At 48.0% G+C, this 3175-nt stretch overlaps 1 protein-coding gene across 1 annotated transcript; it reads left to right on the top strand.

Moving 5' to 3' along the window:
- Window positions 1–588: 588 nt before the first annotated feature.
- LOC112073354 (NALCN channel auxiliary factor 1-like) lies at window positions 589–2374 on the top strand. Its single transcript, XM_024140667.2, has one exon. The coding sequence runs from the start codon at window positions 1196–1198 to the stop codon at window positions 2099–2101; it is 906 nt and encodes a 301-aa protein (XP_023996435.1). The 5' UTR covers window positions 589–1195; the 3' UTR covers window positions 2102–2374.
- The last annotated feature ends 801 nt before the right edge of the window (window positions 2375–3175 follow it).

The following is a 3175-nucleotide window of genomic DNA, read 5'->3' as shown; positions in this document are numbered from 1 at the left end:
TTTTGAAGGTAAAACACATTACATGATTTTGAGAAACAAAGACGAMATTATAATGTAGCCTCAATTTTTTTATTGTTCTTCAAGATTTTGACATTCTCCTGCTACCGAATTTTCATATCAGGCGTCCCTAGTTTGGGAATGCTGCTTTACAGTATACTTGATCCTAATAGCGCTTACCGTTGCCCCTAGTGTCGRGTTTTGAAGGCATCTCCCGACATCCTCAGGACATGGATATATGTCCATTTTCAATGTGAATCTTGAGCAACCTGGCTGGCTGCTGTCATTCATGGCATTGAAATAAAGTGGCACATAATTTTTTTATGATCTTGCGCCATACAATTTTTGCTAAATTAAATGAACTCTTAAGAGAAATATTGTACAATTTACGTGTTTCTGCTCTATTTCCTCCCAATCTCTGAACTGCATCAGTGGCAACAGTGCTGACTATGAAGCCAATATGTTTTGCAACCCAACTGGTAACAGGTATCAGACCTCACATTTCATCCCTGTGCGTGTCCTGGGGTCCAGAGTTGTGGGCTAGTGCCATTAACCGCCTGCATGTATCTGTGTGTGTAATAAGTAGGCTGCTCCGCCACTGCGCAACGATTGSAGCTATTGCAGCGATGGAGATGACGCAAACTGACCCAGCTCCCCCAAAAAGTGTTTTAAGACGAACATGGCGGCAACTTTACCCAGGTCCAAGATGACTGTGGCCATCGGAAGAAAATATCCAAGGCATTCTGCCGAGAAACGGACTGGCAAGATCATCTGGCGTACAATCAAAAGTCTTTTGATTTCTCATAACTGAATCCGGGAAACAGCAGTAGTACCGGCACCAGCATCAAGAGGCTCGCAACAGCTGGTCTCTCTCTGCGCGCGAGCATAACCCCGGAGAGCAGAAGAGAGGGAGCGGGGCGCGAGGCATGCGGTTACAGAGAACGCGGTTTCCCCCCGGAGAGCCATGGAGAACGGGGATGCGGCAGCGCAAGGCTTAATCTGTGCGGGCGCGCTAATTGGATCGGAATAGCACACCGACGGGGTCGTGCGGGAGAGAGGAGCGCCCAGGACCGACGGCGGCACGGCAGCCCACCGCTACCGAGGAGAAATAACCGGAGTCCTTCTCCCCAAGTCAATGAGTATAGTGGCAGAGGAGCCCCCACGGTGGAGTCGGCCAGAGCTGCGCTTTTCCTAAAATATGACCAGGGGTGTTTGGATGTGTCGGCAGCAAGATGACGGCTTAAAAATCTGGTTTGCACCCCGAGAGAACGAGAAGCCATTTACCGAGTCGGAGCGGGCCCAGAGATGGCGCCTGTCGCTGGCCTCTCTTCTCTTCATCACGGTCCTGCTCTCTGATCACTTGTGGTTCTGCGGCGCAGAGGCCAAACTGACGCGAACCCGAGACAAGTGGCAGGATAAGCAGCTCGCCTTTACAGACATGGCCGAGTACCTAAACTCGACTCACCATCACCACATCCACTCCTCTGACTCCCGTCCCCCCCACAGCCGCCTAAACAGAGAGCTAGATGTTATTTTTATAGGGAATTCTACCAAACCTCTATGGCGACTGGACATATGTCACCCGGACAGCCTGTCTAAAGACTGCTTCACTTTCACGGACGCAGAGCCCGTGTGCCTTGGCCTCTCCGGRGGCGGGGAGGAGGGTACGCAGTCCACGGACGTGAATCTGAGCGATTTGTATCTTTCTTTTTGTAATTCCTACTCTCTTTTGGATTTGTTYAGCGGGTTTACGAGTCCGGACAATATAAACTGCAGCCTGGACGTGGCTGAGGGAGACACGCTGGGATGCAGCGAGTGTGTTCGCGCTTACCAGCGCTTTGACCGGCAAGCTCAGGAGGACTACCAGGAGTTTGAGCTGCTGGTTGGGAAATATGAGACGGATGAATACTCGGTCAGGACATGTATGGAAGAATGCAAGGTAGGATGTGAATGGATTGCAAATATTATCATAGCACTAGCTATTGTCTTTTTTTTCGTATCAACACACTTATACGGGGTTGGATGGATTCCAAGTCGTCATGGTAACCGATGTCAATCTCGATGTGGGAATGTATATATTTTCTTCCCAAAAACGTGCCTCTAGCCTTTCAAAGAGTTTGTGAGAGCATCACCCCACTTGTCTTCCCTGTACTGTATGCGCGCGTGTAGTGTGTATCTTTGTGCAAGCACGAGCGAGTGGATGAGCACTTGTGGATTATTTTGATGCAGGAGTTAATTTGTAATGGTTGTTGTGTGTGGCATAGGCCTAGCCTACAACAGAAAGAGAAAGAGGAACCCKAGAGAAGGAAAAAAKAAAAAGAGAGAGATAGTTTGAATCAAATAATTTAAGTAACTGGCATTTATTGAGTTGCTTCAAGGGCTGCAGACACAGCATCACAGGCCTAAAACCCAAAGGACACCAAAAAAATAGGTTGTCACTGTGTGTATCACAAGACCAATTCTTACTTTCATCACTCCTTTTGAAAACCAACCAGAGAGAGAGAGAGAGAGAGAGAGAGAGAGAGAGAGAGAGAGAGAGAGAGAGAGAGAGAGAGAGAGAGAGAGAGAGAGAGAGAGAGAGAGAGAGAGAGAGAGAGAGCAGCAATACACGCAACCACAGTCTCTCTCTCTCTCTCTCTCTCTCTCTCTCTCTCTCTCTCTCTTCTCTCTCTCTCTCACACACACACACACACACACACACACACACACTCACTCACTCACTCACTCACTCACTCACTCACTCACTCACTCACTCACTCACTCACTCACTCACTCACTCACTCACTCACTCACTCACTCGCTCTCTTTCTGTGTGTTTGTGTGTGTGTGTGTTAAGGGTAGGGTTGCAAAATTCCATGATTTTCAATAAATTCCCGTTTTTTTTTAAATTCTGGTTGGAGGATTCCGGATTTCCTCCTTATTCCTGGAATCCTCCAACTGGGATTTCGAGAAAACCTGGGAATTTATTGAAAGTTCCTGTAATTTTGCAACCCTAGTTAGGAGGATGTATTGGCCTATAGGTATGTATCTTCTCCACTGTTTTGAAACATGCAGGCCTCAGTAGAGTGTGGTGTGGAGATAATCTGTTACCGTGTTGAAGGCTATCAGAGAAGAGGAGAGGAGAAGGCCTAGTGCCTAGTGCAGCCAGGGCTCGGAGGTGATAGCATTTCAATAACAK

This window comes from Salvelinus sp. IW2-2015, unplaced genomic scaffold (genome assembly GCF_002910315.2).
Source record: "Salvelinus sp. IW2-2015 unplaced genomic scaffold, ASM291031v2 Un_scaffold2241, whole genome shotgun sequence".
Taxonomy (NCBI): Eukaryota; Metazoa; Chordata; class Actinopteri; order Salmoniformes; family Salmonidae; genus Salvelinus; species Salvelinus sp. IW2-2015.
Note: the sequence above shows the minus strand (reverse complement) of the source record. Positions and strands in the feature narration are given on the sequence as shown.